This window comes from Equus asinus, chromosome 1 (assembly GCF_041296235.1).
Source record: "Equus asinus isolate D_3611 breed Donkey chromosome 1, EquAss-T2T_v2, whole genome shotgun sequence".
Classification (NCBI taxonomy): Eukaryota; Metazoa; Chordata; class Mammalia; order Perissodactyla; family Equidae; genus Equus; species Equus asinus.
In genome coordinates, this window is record NC_091790.1 from 37,288,705 (window position 1) to 37,312,987 (window position 24,283).

Consider the following 24,283-nt stretch of genomic DNA (forward strand, 5'->3'; position numbering starts at 1 on the left):
CACCACGAGAAAGATTCTCACCAAGGCGCTCTGCAAGGGTGCTTCTTGTAGCTGCGGAGGGAGCACCAAGAGAAACTTCGTTTTCATGATGAAAAGGGGGTTCTGCAACCACTTTTTGCAGGATTATCGTGGGGAACAATAATGGCCACAGAGAATGAGCACTCAGTAAGCGGCAGTCATTACTCAATACTCAGACAGTCTATTTGCATAGAAAAGTGAGTTATAAATAAACTAGAATGTTAGGGAAATCAAGAAAGATAGTTTCCCAATTCAAAAAGCTTTCTTTTTTTTTTTTGCTGGCATGCCATGGATATATGGGTGGGGGAGGGGACGTGTCCATCATCATCGGGTCAAATTGCTTATTTCCTAGTTTGTAAACTAAGTTATTGCTACCATGATGTGAGGGAAAGGCTTCAGGGAAGGCAATACTATGGAATGTGAAAAATCAATCATTTCACAATTCATGTTCTGCTGCATCCCTATCAGCAGTTTGTGTGTATGGGGCCCCGGGCGGGGGGAACGGTCAGTCTTAAGTGTCAGCTTTCCCCTCCTTTCGGAAATGAAAACTCGTTCCTAAGAAGCTCTACAAAAATATCAATAGTCTTGTTTCTTTCCCATTAATTATAAACTTTAGGCACACTCCTCAAAGAAGGTAACACTACAACAAGGACGAGAATAACTTTCTTCCACATTTTAAATCAGTAATCCCAAAGTTAAAGACATCTTTGATTTTTAATTAATCTTTAATGCCAATTTTAAAACCTTCACTGCTTTTCAAGATTCTAACCAACGATTTCAAGACTACTGACTATAAATCTTCTTTATCTGGTAACTTGTCAGAGGGGAAACAAAAGCAGTTGAAACTCTTTGATTTTTTACTTCTTCCACTAAGAAACGTTTGCTCTTAAATTTTTGGAGTTAAGATTTGCTGTGCGTTTTCTTATCACCAGGAAAAAGTACCAAAATTTTGCTACATCCTCCATACCCACACTGTAATGAAAGTAAACCTCAAACAGCAACAGATCAATTACATGAAATTGCCTTAAAAATTAGACAGTCTTTCCTACTGTTTCTGTTCATTAATCATTCCACTGGGATTATCTGAACCAATTTTTTAAAGCCCCAAGTACCCCAAGTTTAGCTCTTACTTACTGTTAAAACGGACCACATTAGGGGCCAGCCTGGCGCAGCGGTTAAGTGCGCATGTTCTGCTTCGGGGGCCCCGGGTTCCCTGGTTTGGATCCCGGGTGTGGACAAGGCACCGCTTGGCAAGCCGTGCTGTGCTAGGTGTCCCACATATAAAGTAGAGGAAGATGGGCACAGATGTTAGCACAGGGCCAGTCTTCCTCAGTGAAAAGAGGAGGATTGAGCAGCTAGCTCAGGGCTAATCCTCCTCCTCAAAAAAAAAAAAAAGGACCACCTTCCTTTCCCACAGGAAACTCAGCAAGTGATAAATTAAATAGTGTGCTACGGATGGAACTGCACACAAAAAGCACCCAGGAAAGAGCTGGGGTGGTAGAAGCCCCAGGACACCCCACAAACCACACTCCCAGGCAAACTTTCTCTGCATTGGGCGTTTGTATGTTTCATTCACAGAAAAACAGATAATCTGGAAAAATGGAGAATTTGGTTTTTTTTATTTTGTAGAGTCTATTTAATAATAATTTCTAGGGATCATATGAACTTTCAAACTGAGTAAATGGTAGAAAGGCTGGTGAAATTAACTTGGGAAAGGAATTTTAAGGAAATCTCAAAATAAACAAGCTAATCTATAGGAAGTGTGAGATATTTTTAGTTTTGCTAAACTTTCACATCATTTAAAATTCCAAAGAAGGACAAAGCTTTGACGAAGCACTTATAGTGAGAAAAATTTTCAGTCCTAGAAATTCTATACTGTGCTTTTAAGAAAACGTAGATTTGGTGCGTAATGATCTCAAATATTTAGAGAAGAACAGGTTTTATAAATCTAAACCAGCAAATGGAGGTTAATTTTTCTTGATGGGTGAAAGGCAGAGAGAGGAAGAGGAAACAGGCAGATTCTTAAAGAGTCAGGCCACGGCACGAAGTGCACAAAACAATCAAAGTTTTGTTTTGTTAACAGAACGGCAAGGGAATTCTGCAAGTTTGATATATGTAACTTATTTGCTAGAAGGAAGTATTAAACATTATACTTCATACAGCCACACTTGTAGAAAGCAAGCTTATGAGGAAACACACATTTTTGTTTATTCATTGCCTAAATGCTATTGCCTGCCAGCCACCAATTTTGCGGTAACTATGGCCTTCTTAAAACCATCATTTAGACCTGAGTTGAAAGTTGAGTCTCATAAATCGCCAAGTGGTCCTTTACTGAAAGTTCCTAACAAGCAGGTCACAATGCCAAATATTGCAATTTCTCAAAAACAGGAATGTACTTTCTTTAGGACTACAGCAAATAGTTAGGCTGGCTTTCACAATCTATTTTCAAATTCATCCCAATTTAACATGGATCTCTTGGAAAAGTCATTCGAGGTTCCCCCAGGCACAGTGGAGAAGATTCCTTCACGGGTCGAAGGAAAACGTTAGGTTTCTCTGGTTCTTGCTAAGCCAGAGAGAAGGCTCTTCTGATGAGCACAGTGAGAGGAACAAATGCCAACCGCGCGTCCAGCCCCTGGCCTGGAGGCCCCCATCCAAACGCAGGTCGGAGGGAGGGAAGCACTTCCTCCACCTGCCGCCGCCCAGGGAGAACCCAGCAGACTGCCTTCTGCCTTACCTGTGATAGCAATGATCCCCAGCATATTTACTAGCACGCCTCCAGATGAGCGGAACAGCCCTGCCCTCCTTCGGCAGGTGGCTGAAGCGGCACGGGGTCTCCCCAAACCCGTGCAATCTTGCTGTGATCAGAAAGAACGCCGCGCCAAGCCCCCTTCAAGGATTCCGGAGAACTGGAGGTGCCTTCGGAGCTGCAGCAAAAGGCGGACTGAGGATGCATTTCCCTGGCTAATTATAGGAGGACCCAGCCCCCCGGGGCCGGGCGGGGGTCCGGCCCCGCCCCCGCCGCGCTCCAGGACTTGGCAGAGCGCTCCGCAGTCATGTGTTTCATTTTAAAGGAGGGGAGCCCTCCTTGTAGCTGAGCTCTTCGTGGTCACTAGGGCTCGGCAGAGAGACCCAGGGAGGGTTTAAAAGTTGCTGGGATGAATAAGACCGGAGTCAGCAGCATTTTTATCTAAACCATTACTTCATTCCTGGCACCAATCTACTCCTGTATCTCAGCTTTTCATATTACTTAAAGGAAATAGCCGCACAGATATTAAATTCTACTGCCTTTTTTGCATACTGTCTTTTGTATCCTTATTTTGGTCTAAAGGCTGATGAGGCGCAAAACACAGTTTCCTTTTTAGCACCTATAGTATTTTATATTTTCACCATGTTTCACACACACGTTGCACTGATGTGAGGGGCTAGCAGCTAGCTCTCCGTTCCAGGATTCTTTGAGAAGGGCTGTCACGAGGGAACATTGTGTCTTTAACACTTGATCAAGGCAACTTGTAAAAGGTTCGAATATTTGAGCATTAAATCTCTTATTTTTGTTTTATGGCAGAAATTAGCTAAGCTTTTAGACGAAACTATGCCATGTTCCAATACACAGACACGATCACACCTCTCATATCCAAGCACACGGCATGAAAACCCGTCAGAACCTAGTTTTTAAAATTCTGAAAATTTCAGGCAGCCCTAAATTCTTAAGTTCTTTTCACGGAAACTTCAGATTTGCTCTCTATGTTGATACACAGCGTGATAAACAAGTTGGTGTGTTCCTACAATTTTGGCACACTCTTTGGTATGTCAATTTCCTGTTTCTTCCTTTTCCTATTTATCACTTCACGCTTTGCCTGTCTGACCCCATTAGAGCCAGCCCTTCCCCTACGCAAACAAAAGAACGGTTTTATTATTGCTCTTTCCTCCAGACGGTGAGGATCTTACTCATTAATTCTTAGGGCCAGGGAGGAGGTGGGGGCCTGGGGTGGCCCAGAGTGGGCACAGGAAAGAGAACGGTGGAGGAGAAGGGAGTTATCAAGAAAAAGCTGATAAGCGTGTAAATTTCAGGTGTACATCATTATATTTCAGCTTCTGTAGAGATCGCATCGTGTTCACCACCAACAGTCTAGTTTTTATCCGTCACCATATATATGTGCCCCTTTATCCATTTCTCACTCCCCCCGTCTTTTGTCATAAGCCAGTATGACTTCAATAAAATAAGAAAAAAGGAAAGGAAAAAGCTGGGAACCGCGAGCGGGCGGGCTGGGGGCATGGCACGTAGTTGCTCCTTCCGGCCACTGGGGGGCGCGGCGCACCACATTAGGGCCCAGACAGAGCAGAGCTAAGGCGGTGTTGCCGGCAATCAGACCGTGTTATAAAAATCAGCTTCAGCCTCTCCACAGACCGGGCTTCCCCCTTATATTCCGGCAAACACCCAACCTGATCCAAAGTATACGTGGGAACAGGGACTGATGTGCCTTATCCTGATGCCTGGGACTGATTCCCAGAGCGAGCCAGTTAGCAGCTTCCTAACCTTTTATCTTCCTGGAGGAGTCTTGACTTTGGTTCACAAAGTGCTTCAATTATAATGAGATTCTGGAGTGTGTGAAATGCTGCTGGTGCTAATGGTGTCTCTGCAGTCAGTCCACACAGCTAAAGGGTCAGAGCAGCTCCACATTCCTCTCCTCCCCAACGCACGTCCCCAGGCCCGGCCCTGGGGCATCCTGGCTGTGCAGATCATGGATAGAGCCCCCTCTGGCTGCTGTGCTGGTGGTCTGCATTAAATGAGCAGTCTACAGTCTTCCCAAGCCTGATGATCAGCCCAGACACTATGCCCTCAGGTGAAGCCCAAGCCCCTTCTCTAGAGGTTTCCCCACACCTGGGGCTACCTTGGGGATCTGAGGTCTCAGTTCTGCATGATGTCTCAGCACCAGCTGCTGGGGACAGCACATGGCCATCCGCTGGTGCCACCTCTGAAATACACGTCCTCATCTTCTGGGTGCATCTGTTCATTCTGACCTTGCTTAGCTGTGGCACCACTCCTTTCCTTCCTATAAGTCGAAATTCTAAAAATAGGACAAGCAACAGCTGTTGCCCTGAGCTGGACAGGAAGAAACTTCACTAGTTATGAATTTAAGGCCCCAAACAACATTTTAAAAGGTATATATATTGCTGTTTGGTTTTGTCACAAACTTTTTATTCCCTTTTATGGTGTCGGTAAAGATGCTAACACAGCTTTGATATTCTCAAAGAAGTAGTTAAAGCCACGAGGCAGAGCAGCAGATCATGTGGCAAGTTGCTGACCCTCAGCAGCCAGTTCTGCTTTGATCTCACCTCTAGGAGTGATCAAGGACGGGCGTGTAGCACAGCGGCCCCGTCAGCCTCTGCGTGTCTGGATTTACAAAGAAAAGTCATCAATCAGGAGAAAAGCAGGAGGAAAGATCAGACCTCCGGTCAGTGTACAACGCAGGCATCTTTCTTTTGTTGTCACTTCTATTCCAACTTCGCTTGTTTTTGTTAAATCCGAATTTTTAGATGAAGGCCTCATCACCCAAAGCATAAATTATGGGGAAATGTTTACCATATCATAAATGAGTGCATGGTAAAAAAAAAAAGTATTTTCCCAAATCTTCATAGTTCATTCACATTTACTGAGTTCTGGCTCCATGTTAATTGCGCCAAGCGCTCAGAGAGACAAGTGGATATGGTCCTTGGCCTCAGGGAGCTCAGTCTTGGGTTGCAGACCACCTGAGGGAGAAGTGGGCACACCCCACTGCAGCTTGCTTCAGTAAGGATGGGGGGCAGGTGGGGGACAACCCTACCTGGGCACAGAGGAAGGCAGAGGGACCGGCATGGGCAAAGGCATGAAGAACATGACATTTAGGGAATCATAAGTGAGTTTCTTACAGCCACAAGCTCAGAGTCTACAGGGGAGGGGAAGGGAGGCACACCAGGGATAACTAGAAATGAGATTAGAAATATTACATGTGAGACCAGATTATAAAGGGTTTTGAAGGACATCCAACAAATAACCCAATTAAAAAAAGGGCCAAGGATCTGAGTAGACGTTTCATTAAAGCAGATACACAATGGCCAATGAGCACATGAAAAGATGCTCAACATCATAAGCCATTAGGAAAATGCAAATCAAAACCACAATGAGTTGCCAATTCACATCCACTAGGATGACTATAATCAAAAAGACAGACAATAGCAAGGAATGGAGACAGTGGAACCCTCATAAGTTGCTGGTGGGAATGGAAAATGGTGCACCTGCTTTGGGAAACAGTCTGGAAGCTCCTCGAAATCTTAAACATAGCTTTACAAGATGACTCAGCAACTCTACTCCTCGACATAGACCCAAGAGAAATGAAGACGACGTCCACACAAAAACTTGTACAGGAATATTGACAGCAGCATTATTCACAGTGGCCAAAAGGCAGAAGTGTATCTATACACTGGGATATTATTCAATAATAAAATGAAGCATTTATACATATATATAATATGGATAAATATTGAAAAATTTTGCTAAGGGAAGCAGCTAGTCACGAAAGAGCACATATTGACATACTGCTTAATCCTGTTTATATGAAATGTCCAGAATAGGTAAATCTATAAGACATAAAATAGATTACTGGTTACCTCCACCTGGGGCGCTGGGGCAAGAGAGGGAGTGACTGCTAACAGGTATGGGGGGCGTTCTTTATGGGGGACGAAAATGTTCTAAAATTGATCGTGGTGATGGTGTACAACTCTGTGAATATATTAAAACCCAGTGAAATGCATACTTTCAATGGGCCAATTGCATGGTATGTGAATTACATCTCATTAAAGCTTTTGTTAAAGCTAATCTGATATTAGTTCTGAAGGCTGCATGGAACCACTGGAGGCTTTGGAGCAGAGTTAGTGCCACGTAACTCGAACTTGATTTAGAAAAAGATAGCTGGGCCGTAATGACCAGGAGGAAGGTACTCCCGAAATAAACGGGATAGAAACTGTGGTGCTCAAGGTGAGGACGGAGTCAAAAGTGCCATCACCCACTAACTGAGAGATGCCTGTGGGGCCAGGGGAAGGCAGCTGAACGCACGCAAATCGATGAGATCACCTAAATGGGGTGATGCGTGTGAAATAACAAATACGACGCACACCTGAAATTTATGTTATCAGCTGACGTTAGCTCAAAAAAGAGAGAGAGAGAGAAAAAGGGCTAGGACCCTGAGGAAGAGGAATCTGAAAAAGGACTCTGACAACGGACAGAGATTAGAGGCGAGCACGGAGGAGGTGGCATCAGAACGCAAAGGCACAGAGGACTGCAAGATGGAAATGGTGGTCAACAGCCTGGTGACACAGGCAGAGAACTGAAGAGGCCTCACGGTCTGAGGAGGCGGGACCAGGACACAAATAGCTGCCATAAAGACAGATCCTTTACTCTCTTTCCTGAAAGGGAGGGGACAAGGGCCAATACACCAGAATTAGAACCCACACTAGGTTCATTCATTTCCTCCAAGCTTGAGTGTTTGACCCAAATATGGGAACTGGAGAAACTAGAGAAATGGATTCACCCACCAAATCCAGCCCTCCCGTCACCTCTCCTTTCATTCTCTTTTCAACCTGGCATTATTATATACTTGGAGGGAAATAAACCAGAACCCAGTGAGGTCTCTTTTCCTCTGGCCACTGTTACTTCTTTAAAATGCTTCAAAGATAACCTAAGGTTGAGTCAAGAGCTGTGGCAGACTGGGTAACCGACAGAGGAGATGAATACAGACACTGAATCTAAAGGACACTGGCAAGTTATACACAAGATGAGCAGGTTCTCCTGGACTCGTGTGTTTTCACGCAGGTCTCCGCCTCCTCTGATATGAACACAAGGACCGGCTGATTGAATGTTATGGTCCAGCTGAATTGGACATGTTTATATAACCACGGTCAGTGCCATTCAAAATCCAACGCAAATAATCCGAAGGCTAGTTCCTCAAAGGGACTGTTCGAAAATAACAGCTAATGGAAAAGCTCAGGAGGATTTAAAAATCACTTAACAGGACAATTTACAAAGCAAAGGGAAATTAAAAAACCCAATTCAAATAATAAAAGTGATATAAAAAGTATTATTTCTCCTCTCATTAAGTTCATGTATTTTTATATTCTTTGATTTGGCAATTCTACCGAATGAGAGGTATAGATTCATGTATGAAAATGTTTACTGCTTGAGACGTATAATATTTAGAAAGGAAAAAAATCCTGACACATGTAAGATTCTACTTAGAGGAGGCACCTAGAGTTGTCAAATTCAGAGACAGAAAGTAGACGGGTGGCTGCAGTGGCTGGGGGAGGGGAAGGGAATTGCTATTTAATGAGTTTCAGTTTTGCAAGATGAAAGCGTTCTGGAGATGGATGGGGGTGACGATTGCACAATGTGACTGTACTTAATGGCACTGATCTGTGCGCTTAAAAATGGTTAAGATGGTAAGTTTTATGTTATGTGTATTTTGCCATAATTTTAAAAATTTTACTTTTTTAAAAAAAGGACCCCCTAGGTCATCCCTCCCACATTGTATAGCCATGCGCTCTTCAGTCACCTGTCCTGGGATGTGATGGGAGGTTTATATTCTAAACAGGGTTAAACTGAGTCTCCAGGCGCAGGGAGTGGGGGTGGGGGGGGGGGGCAGGCACACCCAAGGACACCACCATGAAACGCTCCTTGAGTTTATGCATCCTACTCCCACGCTCCCCCCCACACTAGGCTCCAGAATGTCAGCAGTCAGGCATATGCATTCCAAGAAGAAAGAGTCTTCTTGGGGGAATTGGAGTAGCCAGAGAAGAGTTGTTGAAAACAATCAGATCAGCCTCCAGAATGTCTACCACTGCCCCAGTACACACGGCTTCCAGTCAACTTTTGAGTATGACAAATTAGCCCCAAATCAGACATGGAACGAAAACCCCAACTATGAAAGACAAAAAAAAAAAAAAAAAAAAAAGCAATTTGGAAAAGACAGAGGCTATGCAGAGAAATAAACTTTTAAAGAAATCCTCAGAGAGATCAAAGATATTGCAGCCAAGAACAAACAGGATACTTCAAAACGGAGTCTTTAGACCAATAAGATCAGTTCTTAGAAATTAAAAATATAGTAATATGAAAGCTAGCCTTGAAAATGTTTTCCCAGAATCTAGAGCCAAATACTAAGAGATAGAAAACAGAGGAAAAAAGAAGAGTTTTAATTAGGACCATTCTAGAAGTTCTAAAATCTGAATAATAGTAATTCCAAAAAGAACAAAGAAAAAGAGGAAAACGGAAGAAATAATTTCCCAGAAATGAAGTGCGTGAGATTCTAGGCTGAACGAGGTCATGAGAACCCAGCCTGTTGAAGAAATGGATCCGCATGGAGATGCACCATCATCAGATCTTCAGAAGACTGAGGACAAAAAGGACTCTGAGCTATACAAGCGATTAAGAATCAGATTCCAACAGAAATGCGTCTATCATGATGACACTGATGGAATCCGAATGTGCGTGAACGCTGAATGGAAATTAACCCAACTGGAGGACCGTTCAGGGCCAAGATTGACAAGCCTGAGGAAAACGTCGTACTTTTGTAAAAAGGTCATCACTGAGCTTACAAGGTTGAGGCCACAGACCTTGAGGTTAACCAGAGAGACTCTGCAGAGGATGCTGAGCCCCAAACCTGGCTCTGCCGAGGCCATTCCGCTGGAGAATAGATCTTCCACTTTATTTACAACTAACGATTATTTGGAAATTGGGAATTCTCTTAGTCTTATCTCTAGCTACTGTATCATGTAAGGCTGTATGTTTATGATCGTACTGAGTGAAGTACCAAGAGGGTGACATGATCCAGGGTAAGAAATACAAATCAACGTATATTACGTTTTTCTTTCTATCTCGCTTTAGAGCATTCAGCAACATCTTTCATTAAGGGACTCCTTTATATCCTTCTGTATCAATTTACTTATCTCCTCTAATCAGTTCTTTAGTACATAATACTTGGTTTAAAGCAAACTAAGTTATGTTTCAAAGAGTTTGAGAAATAAACTATTTTTTAAACGCGGGACTATCGAAATGGAAACCCAGTTGTGCTTGGCAAGCTTCCATCAAACACATTCATATCTGAAATATATATAGAAGCCCTGGCATTTTTCTTTTAATGTGAGACAGCTTGTTTTCCCTGGAGATGTTTTGCCTAGAGAAGAAGATGAAAGGAAAGACATGATAAATGTTTTCAAATACCTAGAGGGCTACAGTGTGGAAAAAGGAGGTGAGTCTGTCCTAGGTGATTCCAGAAGGCAGCGCTGGGAACAGAGGCGAGCAGTGGTACGGAGGCATACTTTTGCTCCAGTGGCATAACAGGCTTCCTTTTATGGAGAAACTCCCCAGACCTCCCAGAGCTTAAGCAGAAGAGCCTCCTGCATGGGGGCGGGACCCTGGTTTAGCCAGCCTCGAAGTTCCCTTCCACTGGGGCTTCTTGGTCTCAAACCTGACTTTTCCATCTGGTCAATCATGAAGGTGGCAGGTGTGGTGGGCGGAACTGTGTGCTCCCCAAATCCACATATTGAAGCCCCAAGCCCCGCACATCAGAATGTAACTGTATTTGCAGTGAAAGCTTTTAAAGAGGTGATGAAGCTAAAATGAGACCTTTAGGGTGGCCCGAATCCCATCTGACTGATGCCCTTATAAAAGGAGATGGGGACCCAAAGAGACACCAGGGATGTGTGCGTGGGGACACGGCAAGAAGGAAATCATCTGCGAGCCAAGGAGAGGCGTCGGAGAAACTAAACCTGATGACACCTTGATCTTGGACTTGCCAGCCTCCAGAACTGGTAAATTTCTGTTGTTTAAACCACCCTGTCTGTGATATTTTATTATGGCAGACCGAGCAGACTGATAGAGCAGGACAATGGCCTGGTGCTTGGTGGCAGTCGAAACATTGCATGTCCTGTTAAGACACATTAAAGCAACAGTCCGTTCAATTGATTAACTCTAGCATATGCCGCTTCTCACCAAAATAACTAATGCGTGTGCCATTAACACTGAGGGGTCTGGCGGACTACTTGATATCCAACTGTCCAGACACATCACTACAAAAGCAGTGTGTGAAAATTGGAAGTATGGCACTCAGGAACAGCCTCAACTGAGAGGCTAAAAAGTTGCAGAATTGAAGCCCAGAGAATGTATCTTCCGGAAGTTATCAGAGCATCCTTTATCTCACATAGGGACATGTGCTCTAGAACACCCCATTGCCAGAACCATTTGGGGGTTGCTATATTGGGTGAAACTGGATGTCTTTGAGAAAACACCTAAAGGATTTTCATAAATAAATAAAATGGCTGAAATAATTTAATGTTTCTGTTAGCAGCTTAGTCACGATTAGAGAACCGTTAGTGGTGGACCAGCCCAGTCCTGCAAGGGAAAGGGGATGGATCTTGGCATGTTACTCGGACAAGCCTATAGGCCATGTGAACTATGCTCCTCCTCCAGTGGGCCAGAACAGCAACCCTAGTCACAAACGGACTGCAGCACCCTCAGAACTACAGCCATTTATAGATAAGTCTTTGCAGTAATTTAAGATTGACTGACGGTCTTCAGTGCAAGTAGATAAGGCATTATTCAACATCTATCCGCCATCTTGTACCACAACCAATCCCTATGACAGAATTCAATCTTCTCCATCTAGGGAGAGAGAGGGTACCTTGTGGCACATTTATGAGGCAATTTCTCTTTCTTTCATACTTAAATGACTCTATATCGAGACATTCTTGAATAAATTTTCCCCTCTTGAACTTTTTGTTCATTAAACTAAAACTTCAAATCTAGAAGATGGCTTTTCAGATCAGACTAAAAGAAAAAGCATAAAAATGTTTTTATAAAAAGGCATAAGGAAATTGCCAAGTAGATGCCCGCCTGCCCAAGGTCACTTGGAGGTCCCTCAACGGCCAATCCATCATTGGGTTTTTAATGCCTCTATTACTAGCAATACTGATATCACTCAGTCATAGAATTTCAGAGATGGAAGAGAAGGCTCATTTTACCGATGAAAACACGCTCGGTGAGATAAAGGGATGTATCCAAGGTCACACAGAAAAATAGCAATTAAAGCAACCTTACACGTGTTTTAGTTCCCTGGAATGAACTGATTATAAAAGGGAGGGAAGAGGAATAGAAGTCTTGCTCCCCTCCCCCCCATTTTTCAAGTTCAAAGGAAAAAGAAAGGTTCGTTGCACAGTCAGACTTGAATACAGTTCAGAGGAAAAAGGTCTTCTCTATACAGCTTGGCTGTTAATTACTAAAAAATAAATCTGTGTTTCTTTAAAGATGAAAGCAGCGGAGTGTGTGGACTGGCCATTTGTCAATGATAAGTAATTTCAGAGAGGCACGCTAAAAATACTGCTGCGGAGCAGAGGAGGGAATTAAAAGCAATTCCCAGAAACTGGATACTATAGTCCTTTCGCCTAAGTTCAAGGCCTATTTTGTGAGTGTTCTCCCTAGTTTTCAAAACATTGCAAAACAGGATACAGCTTGAGAAAACGTCATGCAATAATATTGCATTCGAAATGCCAAACCGTTGCGGGGGTTGGGGACCCCTCTCTTTGTTGAGCACTCATGTTTAATAGCATTGCTAGGAGTCCTCACTTAATCACGAGCCGGCCAGGATCTGATTTCACATTTGCAGGCAACACTCAGATAACCAAGAGTGAGCACCCGTGAGAATCCAGCACAGTGGACTGAGAAGTACCTAGCTTTGTTGGGGCTGGTGCAACCAAGGAAAGGGAGCTGTGGATGAATCTGTAAAGCTGCGGTATTTAACTGTGCAGGAAATGAACTGATGTAACGTGAAAAGCCAACAGACCATCCTCTCCCGTATGAGTAAAAATGTAGTATTGCTAACTCAAACTTAAAACTGGGTCTTCATTTATTCGACTATTTGTTGAGCACTTCTTCTGTGTCAGACGCTGTTCTAGGCTTGGGGAATTCAGCACTGAACCAGTTAGACCCCGTCCGTCGTCCCAAGAAATCTCTGCCTTCATGGTTCTTCTATTTTAGCAGAGGTGGGGGTAAGAGAGGGGCATATTGAACGCCATATGTTGACAGCTAATGTGGAGAAAAATTAACCAGGAACAGAGGGTAGTAATTGGGGTGTCAGGCATGTCTTCACGAGAATACTAACAAGATACCTGTTACATCACAAATTGAAACAGAAAGGGGACTGAATCATGAAAATGTTTCTTCCCAATGGAGAAGGCAGCCTTTCACAGAAAAACAAGTATTTTGCAGGGGTCATCTTTTAAGAGAGACCTGGAACAGCTCAAGGAACTCGCCATCCAGATGAAGTTATTAAATGATCAAAAAGCAACGAAGAACTACTGGTAAGTCCAGAATGGATTTTCTCTAAGTTCCCAAGGCCCGCGAGGAATGGGGCTGTGATCGCGAGGCGGTAACCTCCGGGCCCATCTACATCCCAAAGGGTACACCAGGAGTGGCGGATTCAAACAGCAAATTTAATAAAAGCAAAGACAGTGACAGTAAGCACCATTAGAAAAATGAAATTCTCCAGTGTTGCAAATTAAGCTTCTAGATAAGTGATGCAGTTTTGTTACTGTATCTGGGGGGAAATATCCAGATGTAGAAAAAGTGGAATCCTGTGAGGTGTAAGAAACACTCTCTAAAAGACTTCTGCTTTAAGCAATAAGATTTTGGGGCTTTTTTGGGTTTTACTCTTCTTATGGGGATGAGGGGTTGTTTTCTGGGACTGCCTCCCCGATCAGAGGATACGAGCAGATATAACAGCAGTGGTCCACGAGCATGTAACCCTAAGTAGCTTCCTCCTCATTCTGACCACATGACGAAGCCTGTTTATCTGCTTAGCTGGCTAATACTTTTAATGCAGTTGGCCTCAAAGTGCCAAGGCCAAGCGCAGAGAACCAACTGATGCTCCATTGCTGCTGGTGTTATGTGTGAGTATGCAGAGAGGATAAAGCATAGGCGAACAAAAATTTAAAAACCAACAAGAGGACCGCCATTGTTTGTTTCCTCACACAAACAAGTGTGACCTGTAGAGGATGCAGAAAACATGGCATATTCATACGCTTTACGATGTTTGCTGGGCTACCCTACAGAAAGGCAAATCTCCAAAAGAAAACAGAAATCACTGCCTTGTAAATGATAAATTCAAATGTATTAAGATCTGAGACATCCCTCGATTACCTGCATAAGGCAATGAGTTTTAGGAGGCACTTTATTTAACAAACAAATATGTTATTATCAAAATAAAGACGTTTTTGTTTTATAATATTGAATTTTTCCATCTGTTGGGAATGGTCTGCCTAACCAATACTAAGATTGAATTTAAAAAAAAAAATCTAAGAGTTCTAATTTGCAAAAGTTTTAAATCTGAAATTGGACCTGGACCAAAATGTTTCTAAAATCATTCTTGTTCAGGCATTAACTCATGGAAACCCAAATAAGGCAAAGACTACAGAACAAATGACAATTTGGTTTGGGAGGGGTCTTTTAATTTTTTTAAAATCTTTTCAGCAGAACCAGACTTTGCACAAAATTAATGGCACTTGTGCAGCCCTTGTGAATGCTGCGTGGCATGGCATGACAGAACTTTCTAGAAGGAAAAGGGCTGCACTTCTATAAGCAGTTTTGATAAATGAGAAATCATCTAAAAAGAATTCAGAAGAAAGGGACTAAATGTCCAAAGCTAATTTTTTGTGAATTCTTTTTCTTTTTTTCATTTTAATAGCTATTTGTTTTCATGCCTGATTGTGTACCCTCTAAAAGATGACTCCCAAAACTACATAATCTTCAAGTCCCCCCCCAAAACATATATGTATGCTGCACAGCTTAGAAAATATTTAGTAGGCAGTTCCCTTTATCCATCATTTAAAGAAAGTTTTACAAGGAAACAGGATTCCATTTTCCTTATAGTGAAAGGATTGGTTCTGAATCACCAGTATTTCTGGTTTCAGAAAGCGAGCAAGCAAGTCAGGATGGGAAAATATTTTCACTTTTGACTTTGTCTACATATTGTCTATCATTTTAAATTAAAAACCCTCTGGCAGGACCACCTCCTGTTCATAGTTTTCGTCTATCCATTGATCAATGTGGCAGGACCAAATTCCACTGCTGGTTAATCCTCCCAGGGACCAAGATGGGTCAGATCGTCTTACTGAGGGGACAGTAGTAGAAACCAAGGTCCCCAGAATCCTACAATGGTTCCATACCAAAGTATGCCATAACCATAAAACCTAACCATCGATTTTAGGCTATCACTGATGTCCAAAGAAAAGCATGAAAAAATATTGTTTAATAACTTAGAATACAGACGCTGTATTTACATTGCCAGGCAGACAAAAATGGGGCAAGAAAAAACAGAGCAAGTATTCTAGGCTGCCTCAGAGACCATGATAAGCCAAATGAATAAAAGTTCTGCCTAAAACAGTCTAAGTTCATCCCAAAGCCAGGGCCTCCGGAAATGCCTCTGGTGGTGGCCTCTGCGGCCCTGGCCCCAGGGGGTCCTTTCCTAGGCAAGAGGGCCTTTGTGGACCTTTTGAAGGACGAGCTATATTAATTACTGGTCTTCCTGCAGCAGACATTTGGTATTTGCTCAGCCCCCCCAAGGCCATGTTCAGAAGCCTGAGTCGGCTCAGGGAGACAATGGAATAATCAGAGGGTGGGGACAGAATCACTTTCTATAAAAATCTGTGTTTTCCCACATGGTTGAAATGTGAAAGAAATCACATCTGGACGAAAGCAAGATAGCCAGCCAACCTCCAGTAAACATGCCACAGGTTAAAAAGGATTTCCAGGAGGCCTGCCCAGTGGTGGAGCGGTTACATTCGAGCGCTCCACTTCGGGGACCCAGGGTTCACAGGTTTGGATCCCAGGCACGAACCTACACACCACTTGTCAAGCCATGCTGTGGCACCATCCCACATACAGAATAGAGGAAGACTGGTACAGATGGCGGCTAAGCAACAATCTTCCTCACCAAAAGAAATAAGTAAAAAAATAAATCAATCAATAAAAAGGATTTCCATGTTATCTGGTATTATATGGAAATTTGGGCATCTGCTAATGCCTGTCCTCACCTGTTCTCTCAGTCCTCTTATCAATCCTACACATCAGATAAGATGCCGGCCTGACCCTGACACACCCTTGTGGCATATTTCAGTGACCCCACCTTGCCTACTACTTACTTTCTGAGCTCCATCCACTCTGCTTTCAGAGCCCTATGACTCAGCCTGTTTTCCTTTCTGGGTTTTCACTGAACTCTCTGCTCAGGCTACGCTGTTCCAATAGACAAGCCTGAGGATGCGCCCTGCACAGTAGCAGCGCAGCGGTGAAGAGCTCGTGCTTGGGAATCTGCTGGTCTGGGTTCGAATCTTGAGAACAACAGGGTAGCCAGCTGTAGCCAGTACAGGCCATGTGCACTAAAGGCGCAATGCCGGGACCCATAATAATTAAAGATGGAGAAGTGTGGGCTGTTACTCTCCTCACTATGGCTGGTGTCCCTTGTCTCACGTCTCAACAAATCTAAATGCCATCTCCCCTCAGTCCTCAGATCTTACTCCGCCTCTCAGAGTTCAAAGGATTGCTACACCTGAACACTGAGCAGCTCTCATCTCTTGCAAAATTCATTAGATGACCACCACGTTGCCTTGTCTTAACCTTATTTCTATCTTCTGTATCCTTCCATAGACTAGCTTCTCGCCTCGTAAGTGATGGACCATTTCTTAGCTCTCTTCATCTTCTCTGCCCCCAGAGGCTTAACCACGGAAGGCTCAAAACTGCTGTGGTTTGATTGGATTCAAAAGTCACCACGGGAAGAACAAAGCATGGGACTTGAGATTTTAGTTGGGGCCATTCCAATTATTTTGGTAGAAATTATTTGGAACTCTCACACTAGGTCATGAAAATCCTCTTCTGTGAAAACGTGTGTATTTCTGACTTTAGATCGTGCCTGTGGTGCTATATAAAGATCAGTGTTCCCACCAACTTCAAAAGCAGCTCTCCGCTCGAAGCAGCTCCACGGGGGCCAGTGGACAAGAAGAGAAACAGGTTCCACATGTTGGAGGAATCTCATCTAACCGAGGCCACGGCCAGCCTCCTTTCGCAGGACTTTCCCCCTCATTTGTCTTATTCACGTTACCGAAGAGTCAGATTGCCGTATGCCAGATCATCTTATATATCTTTCACCGTGCTTGTTAAATTATCCCTTTATGATCAAATGGAACGATGAGACAAGAACTCAAGAACAGAGGAAGGTTCTTCTCCAACATGGGGCCCTTCACACGAGACCTGCTAGTCAAGGAGCTTGATTCTGCCTCCACGGTGTGATTCCCCCGCCCCACGTGGGCTGAAATCAAACCAGTGATAGTGTGCTGAAAGATTCGCTTGCCAAATGCCCACGCCTCTAGAATCTCCAGGCTCAAGAGCTACAAAACATGCAGCATATCGTAGTTTCGGCAGAGAGAGGTGTGCATTTTGAAATGTGCACTACCAGAAAAATCCAGGCACCGTAGCAGGCTGCTCTCTAGAGTGAGAGAAAATGACTCTCAGAGCAAGCACAATTCCAGTGTTTCCAAAAAGAAGTCACATTCGACACCAGACAAGTAGTTGGGGCAAGACAATCATAATGAATAATAGTAATAAAGTTCCAGGTAAGGCTGTCTAAGAAAGAGAAAGCACGACTTTACTTTCTGTACCCAAGTATAGGTATAACTTCCTATACCTGAGTATAAGGGTTACTCCAATGATCAGATAAATACTTCCTTTTGTAACCAATGGATTGCTTTTGTTGTTAACATCATCCACCCCCAGTAGGGTGACAATACATATCCTGCCCAGGCCTGTGTTTACTGTTCTCCATGGATTTGTTTCAAGTGCTACCCGCCCTCCGGCCCCTGATTCTGCACTGGAGCCTGGAACAGTGGCTTACCATCATCTGTGACAATGACTTCCTCCTCCTGGCCATTCAGGGCTCCCTCCTGGAGGCTGAGCTCTTCTTGCTCGGCTAAGCCGTTGACAGTGGACAGCTGACCATTCTTCTGGAGGAGCTGTGGGGAAGACAAAACCATGTCAACTTAATTTCAATCTTCACTGCCAAGTGAGAAGCAATACCATTTAAAGGAGAAATCCCAAGAAATGGAGGTTCGAGGACAATGAAGATTTGTCTTTTATTGTCCGAAGGCTCCCACCACCTTACCACATGTACCGGGAGCAATTACCAGGCAGACAGGGCTTTCCTTCTGGATAAATGTGCGCACCATTCGTTCATTTCAACACCATGCACGCTATCCACACCCACCATTCCAGGCCTACTTGAGATCTAACAATGAGTCAGTCAGGTGTGGTCCCCATCACATTGAGCTCACAAACTACTATGGAAGGCAAACTTTTAAAAAATATTTTTGAGGGGCCGGCTCCGTGGCCGAGTGGTTAAGTTCGCGCACTCCGCTGCCGTGGCCCAGGGTTTGGATCCCGGGTGCGGACATGGCACCGCACGTCAGGCCACGTTGAGGCAGTGCCCCACATCCCAAAACTAGAAGGACGTGCAACTACGATATGCAACTGTTGTACACAGGGGGCAGTTTGGGGAGATAACACAGAAAAAAAAAAAAAAAAGATTGGTAACAGTTGTTAGCCCAGGTGCCGATCTTTAAATAAATAAATAAATAAAAATATTTTTGACTTAAAAGTTAAAAGAAACATTTCCTTGTGATTAGACGCAGGCCATGCCTATTTGACTCAAACATACAGAAATGACCATGTGTCCTTCTCAGGGTAGAGGGCAGACATTTAAACAAATAATTAAAATTGCAGCTATGGAAACAGTCCTGGGAGAAATGCACAGAGCAAACGACAATTAGCAGAGGGCCTTGACCTAGGCGGGGATGTCCAGAGGGCTTCTCCAAGGAAGTCAAGGTCGAACTGAGACCTAAGCTCCCAGGCGACGGGCATGTGAGAAAGGGGTGCAGGGGTGCAGAGAAGGGAGGCACGTTAGAAGGCGCCGTGGTTCCAAGGCCAGTGCACCCAGCGTGAACAAAGACGAGATACGTAACACACGCTTTCATGAGTCATTGTTTTTTTCCTTAAAAATATTACTAAAATGGTCATTTGCAATCTTCCCCATAGAATGGCCTGTGCAATTGATGTCGTCAGTTCCAAAAACAGTAGACATATAGAGATGTCCCTATGTCATTTTTTTAATCCTGAGACTATAGGTAAAAAATTTTAAGCCACATAAAAATAGCACAATGACCATTATGAGTCTAAAGATTTCAACAATGCTTTATAGGTCATAACATTGCTCATTTGTCTTAAAACCAACTTGGGCAGGTGCTATGGGTTCCATTTTATAGATGAGGACACTGAGACCCACAGTGATCACAGAGGGTAGGGTTGCTTGGCCACAGGTCCCACAGCTCAGCAATGGAGGTCCCAGGGCTCAAAGGCCAGGACTCATCAACTAGTTCCAGGGTTTTTCCACAACACGATGAACTGCTGAAGGACCTGTTACTACACACAATAATAAAATGCCTTCAAGAATATTCCACAGTACCTCCCTACTCCCAGGTCTCAAAGCTCAACCCTCCATTTGGCATCATTCCATCCTGCTCATAGGCCAACGGAGCACGCTGGCCAAACCACTGACTTCCATCAGGGCCTTGAAAGGATAGCGGGTTCAAGACCATCAATCCCGAAGGCTGGAATAGTGCTAAATTGATTTCACCTGGCCGTTCCCTGCTTCCAGCAAAGCCGTCCTTCCACCACACGAGCTGCCTTCCTGAAATAATACCGCAGTACTTGAATACTTACACTACAGATGGAATAGTTGGCTTCAAAATGCCCATGCTGAGTCCATTTATTAGAATACTCGGATCATGTTTCCATTTACAGTCTTCTCTTACCAAAATATGAAAGATAGGAATTTTAAATGAAACCTAAAGACAAAAGCAGGGGGAGAGAGGGAAGGTCCTCACAGTGACTATCAGTAAAAATGCTGGCATTTAAGGGAATTTTAACTAAATATCACTAGTTACGTACGTAAGTTAGACTTAGATTTGATTGGTAACATGAAAAAGAGCCAGAGGAGAAAAGCAGGAAACATTATTGTGGGCTACAGGGTAACCCAATGAATCTTACACCTAAAAAATGTGGACATACACACCATGATATGGCAAACTAGATGGGCAACATGACACGGCCGTTCTAATACCTCAGTTTCAATGCAGTAAACTTTTGGTCAAGTGTGTCCTTGCTTAGGAACAAGAACTCTGAAGTTCTATAGAGGTTAGAGTTCCACAGAGTTTCTACAATTCTTGAAAGAGTACTCCTAATTCTTTGTGAATTGTGAAATCCAAGAAATCGCTAACTGTAGCCAAACGGAGTATCTTTAAATGTGAAGGGTCCATAGGACACAGGCACAAACTTTTGTCTACTCTTGTAGAAACGTTACCCGTTTATAAAGAAGTACATTAGATGATAGAAAATGGGTCTGAAGAACTACCGTCACCTGCCACGCCTCCGTCTATCTGAAGTGTGACAGGTAAATTACGGATTAGTCATTCCCAGTGACCACAGGGCAACTGTCTCTACTTCAGAGAGGCACTTGATAAATTATTAACTTTGGTGACAATTTGGGACAGTGACATTATGGAAACTGAGTTTCGAGTCTATTTTATTATATTCACAGCTCGAGTCCAGCAAGGGTACCCAAGCTTTGACACCACGGGAGATGTCTCGAGTGAGTATTCAGAACCCATGACACACCAACACTCCACACAAAAACAGGACTTCCTTCCTCGCCATATTCAGACATTTCCACATTCAGAGATGCTTTTTACAAAATCTCATGGGTTTTTGTAGATGGATAATTCACTTTTTTCCATGCCAAAAAAAAGTTTGTTTTCCTTTTCTCCCATCCTGAACCATCAAAATAATTCAAAGTATTAAGGGTTCAGGTGCTTCTGAGAGTTATCATATACGTTAAAGTCACCTGAAAGCATAAGAAACCTAACCCACAGTTCTTTAACATTTGTTTAAGGGCTTCCTGTCTTTTCCACGTGTGACATATGCACATAAGCATTCTTTTTTTTTAAAAAAAGAAAAAGAGAATACATGCTGTTTTATAACCTGGTTGCTTCATACACTGTGGATGCTTTCTTATCAATAAACACATTATCTGGCTCATCCTCGTTCTTTTTTTCTCTGTAACTCAAATGCCCCCCAAAAGACAACAATTTATCCGTTATGCCCAGATAGACCTTGAAAGACCCAAGGACACAACCTAGTGACAAAGGGGCTAGGAAGTGTTGGAGCCAGATGAGATGCAAGGGCCATGTAATTCAGAGAGAAAGTAGTATCAGGACTGAAGCTTTCAAACAAGAAGAAAAATGAAATTTCTATTCCACTTTTTCCCTCCACAGTTTCCTCGCATAGCTTTATCCATACATCTTGTACTTGCTTTTATGAAAACAGTTATGTCTTTTGAGATGAGAACTAGACACGCTCCTTGCACTTAAACATAGTAAGCACCAGAAAACCTCTTTTCCCACTGGATTTGTGCTTCAAAAAGCGTAAATGCCTCCTTTGAGCACATCAAAACCCTGAGTGTTTTCAAGCTTATATCCTTTGAGTGGGTCAGCCAGAGTTTATTCCTGTAAAGTATTACCACATTACAACTAAACAAGCTTTAAAAAAAAAATCTCAAATGCTTCCAGCAACAGTGTTTTCCTCTCATTCCTGTAAGAATAACTGAGAATATCCAAAATGGTGGCCAAGGCATTGTGGAAAAACTACCAGCCGTCTCCGTTACCCTTTCTTCTCCACAGGACTGCCCACAACTTGCTCTGAACCCCTCTGTAGGGTACGCAGCAGGAATGTCAAGATCTTTAATGAATGTGTTAAACAATGAACAAAACAGATGAGCTCTTGACATTGTCGGGATGTTGGGGTAGAGGAGACGAGCCTGCTACAGTGACTACTCTCGCCACACCAACGATGCTCCTGGCTCTGCATCCTCACTGGATGACCAGCACAGGTGGGCCCCTCGGCCCAGAGTCCTGCCTCCCAGCTGGTAGATGAGGCCCCGGCCAGGGCATTTCACCCCAACTATTGCAGCAAACCCAAAGAGCAGAACTGTTAAGTGGCTGTAACCAGGAAGGAACCAGAAGTGGATCAATCTGACAAGGATACACGCACAAATGATCAGAATAAAAAGATAATCTGGAAGGAATTGTAAATCCATGACAAAACTTGTCAAGAAAACTCTTCAATGTGTTTTTTCCTTCATTCTAATAGAAAGTGTTTTGAAAGGAAACCTTTAAAAATGTCAACCAGAAGAAAATAGAAATCAGAATATAATTAGTAAACAATATCTCTGGAGAAAAGGTTTAAAACAGCTATAAATATTTTAAACGTACATACCCACTGGCTCCACCATCCCATTCTGATAGACATGGCTTTGCCTACTTATGCAGGTATAGGTACAATGATGTGCAATGCACAATAATTTATAAAAGCAAAACCCTCAAGTATCTATCAGTAGAGGGGGAGAATTAAATACATTATGAGACATCCAAATAATAGATGGCATCAAAATGAATGAGGTATTCCAGACACACAGATGTGGGTGGATGTCTCCGATTTGAGTGGAAAAAGGCAAGTTTACTGAGAATATTTGCTCAAAATAAAACAAAAATAACTCATTAATAGGGGTGGGGAGGGCTGGCTCCAATGTTTGCGTAAGCATTTAAAAATAAGTCTGGGGGGCCGGCCCCGTAGCTGAGTGGTTAAGTTCACGTGCTCTGCTTCGGTGGCCCAGTGTTTCACTGGTTCGGATCCTGGGGACGACGGACATGGCACCGCTCATCAGGCCATGCTGAGGTGGCGTCCCACATGCCACAACCAGAGGTACTCACAACTACAACACACAACTATGTACTGGGGGGCTTTGGGGAGAAGAATTAAAAAAAAAAAGAAGATTGGCAACAGTTATTAGCTCAGGTGCCAGTCTTTAAAAAAAAAAAAAAAGTCTGGAATAATATATACCAAATCTTGAACATGACAACCTCTGTGGATTTCTGTTTTTTCATTTTATCCTTTGCGGAGGGGTTGGGGGAAGACATGTAGTTTTCTTTTTATTCACTTTATCATTATAAAGGTGAAACTACATTGAACCCTAAAGTCCATCAATTCTTAGGCACTTAGCATGCTACTAACCCGGCTTTCCAGGGTTCATAAATCTTTCAGACCATCTGAACCAAGGGACCAGGCTGCCCAGATGCAGCTTTAACTCCTCTGTTCACATTATCTCCAAACGAGATTAGCATATTAATGTCCTCAGCCAAACCATTACTCAAAAACAATGACCAAGACACAGACAAGAATATCACGGTTCAGAGGCTCCTGATGCAGTGATGTATGTGTGATGTACCTACGGCACAAACATGTTTTACACACATTTGCTCATTTAATCCTCCACCTTAAGGAAGCTATTGATCAAGCCTGCTTGACAGCTGAGGAAGCAGAAGCACCCAAGGACAGAGCGGGTGTGGGGAAGCCAGGACCCAACCCAGGGCTAAGCTGCGTGCACAGCCTCCGTGTGAAGGACGTTCTGTCTCAGGACTGAGTCTGCTAGTCCCTAAGTCAGGAAACAACGGCCAACCCACTTCACAAAAACGGTACAGGACCTAAGAATGTAAGTCTGAGTCATCGTCCTGACAATACTGACCAGCCTAGGTTGTTTCATGCTGAAAGTTTCCCCTCTAATTTAGGTGTCATTTACAGCACACTAACAGAATTACAGGTGTCAAAGGTTTGCTTTTGTTTTGAAAAGTAACCATTTTTATTTCAAACTGATCCAAAGAGAAAGCTTTGTAAAATCCAAGTCTAAACACAGTTGGAAACCTTTAGGACAGAGGGTGAGGCACAGGAGAGAAGATGCTTGAATCACTTCAACAAAATTGATCCAACTCTCACAGTGAAGGTCACTGTGAAAAACAAAAACCACAAAACCACACAGAGCTCCGAGGGGGGCCGGCCCAGTGGCGCAGCGGTTAAGTGCGCACGTTCCGCTTCGGCGGCCTGGGGTTTGCTGGTTCAGATCCCGGGTGCGTACATGGCACCGCTCATCAAGCCATGCTGAGGCAGGCGTCCCACATATAAAGTAGAGGAAGACGGGCACGGATGTGAGCTCAGGGCCAGTCTTCCTCAGCAAAAAGAGGAGGACTGGCGCAAATG

The 24,283-nt window shown here is 43.5% G+C and overlaps 1 protein-coding gene across 2 annotated transcripts in view; it reads right to left on the reverse strand.

Annotated features, from left to right (window-relative positions):
- The window catches only part of AKAP12 (A-kinase anchoring protein 12), an 86,592-nt gene that overhangs the window by 17,261 nt on the left and 45,048 nt on the right, over positions 1 to 24,283 (reverse strand). The window contains exon 2 of one of the 2 annotated variants that reach the window (XM_070490267.1): positions 17,979 to 18,096. In XM_070490267.1, coding sequence (XP_070346368.1) covers positions 17,979 to 18,096 — 118 coding nt within the window. Of the gene's footprint in view, positions 1 to 2,752; positions 3,175 to 17,978; positions 18,097 to 24,283 lie in introns of those variants that run through there. The other variant, XM_014850613.3, reaches the window with a different exon arrangement.